This window comes from Austrofundulus limnaeus, unplaced genomic scaffold, assembly GCF_001266775.1.
Source record: "Austrofundulus limnaeus strain Quisiro unplaced genomic scaffold, Austrofundulus_limnaeus-1.0 Scaffold1021, whole genome shotgun sequence".
NCBI lineage: Eukaryota > Metazoa > Chordata > Actinopteri > Cyprinodontiformes > Rivulidae > Austrofundulus > Austrofundulus limnaeus.
Window position 1 is genome coordinate 84,293 of NW_013953423.1, and position 1,467 is coordinate 85,759.

The window sequence follows — 1,467 nt, forward strand, 5'->3', positions numbered from 1 at the left end:
TCATCACTCTGTTTCTGTTTGGAGAAAAATGACCTGTTGCAACCGTCCCTTGTTGCTACTGTCCCCGGTCTCCACTACCTAAAAAAATAAATTTAAATATATAATGTGTTTGTATTCAAGTGGATTTGGATTTTGCACACTTTGAAAAGGCATTGTCATTTTAAATAAAACCAGGAAGTGATTGTTTGTTCACTGTCACATTGTTTTATTTTGGATTTTGAGTCTTAGAGAGCAGAAATAAAACCAGACAAAACTAACAGCAATCAAGAAGTTTACACTTTATTTGTTTCAGTACCACAAATCAAGTCAACTAGTCACTTTCTATTGAAATGCCAAGTGTATTGCTCTTTCGCATTCCATGTGTAAACACCTGCTTGGTGATGTTGGCGATGAACCCTCTTCTTTCCACTTCCATGTTAATTCACAGCTTTACAGCAAAAAGCCATGTGCTTTGAAGATTACCCTCATATTTACTTACAAGAGCCAAGAATCAGCAGTGGCACAAAAACATGACCTGCAGAAGAAAAATCAGCAGAATCTTGGTAACAAAGCTGCGTTAGACACCTCAATCGAACCTTGTGCTACTTTTGAAATATACAGTAAGTGCCAAGAACAGGTGTGGTTCACAGACAGTTTTAAAACGCACTATGAAACCAGTGGTAATAAAAAGATTGATGCATAGAAACATGCTTCATAAGAAGGTATAAGAACACACCGTTAAGTTTCCAAAAAGGGCTGAAGCTGCTAGGACAAAAGCTACAGATCTGATGATTACCGAACAAACACGAGGAGGAATGATCCACATGTACAACCAGCGCAAGTACACTTATAGCAGGAGATCTGAAATATTCACAACTTGTATTTCAAAAAGGTGAAGAGTGAAAAACAATACTGGTTGAACAAAAAATAAATCAATCTTTGGATACGTAAAAAACCCTATACAATCCCCCCTTTGTTCCTCTCAGTCCTCCGAGGTTCCTTCTGAGGGGTCTTTGGTTTCTTTGTTCTTCCTCACCTCTTCCAACTTCTTGTCCTGATGGAGAGAAAATAAAGAGTTAATATTTGACAGCAGTAAGCGGTGCCGTTTGTAAAGTTACACAGTCAAAAATTACCACCAATATTTTTGTTTTGTTTAGCCTTTTATAAGAAAAAAAGAACAGATTTATTTTTCAAAGTCAGTTTTTCACATATGATTCATACATTTATAAATGTCGTAGTTTATAAACTAAATATTTAACTTACAAATTAAACATTTAGTTAACAAGCTAAATATTTAACTTGTGACCTAAATATTTAGTTTTGAGCTAAATATTTAGGTTGCAACTTAAATATTTAGCTAGCTAAGGTGGCTAGCTAAATATTTAACTTGACTTAAATATTTTATTTTGACCTAAATATTTAGGTTGTAACTTAAATATTTAGCTAGCCACCTTAAGCTAGCTAAATATTTAAGTTACAACCTAAATA

General features: G+C 34.3%; 1 protein-coding gene across 1 annotated transcript; it reads right to left on the reverse strand.

The window, feature by feature from the left end:
• Positions 1-254: 254 nt before the first annotated feature.
• On the reverse strand, positions 255-1,033 carry LOC106533799 (stathmin; the record flags this gene model as incomplete). The annotated part of the gene is given in 1 exon segment (XM_014030241.1): positions 255-1,033. A coding segment is annotated over 1 exon segment (72 nt), but the record flags the coding sequence as incomplete, so codon positions are not given.
• Positions 1,034-1,467: the final 434 nt, after the last annotated feature.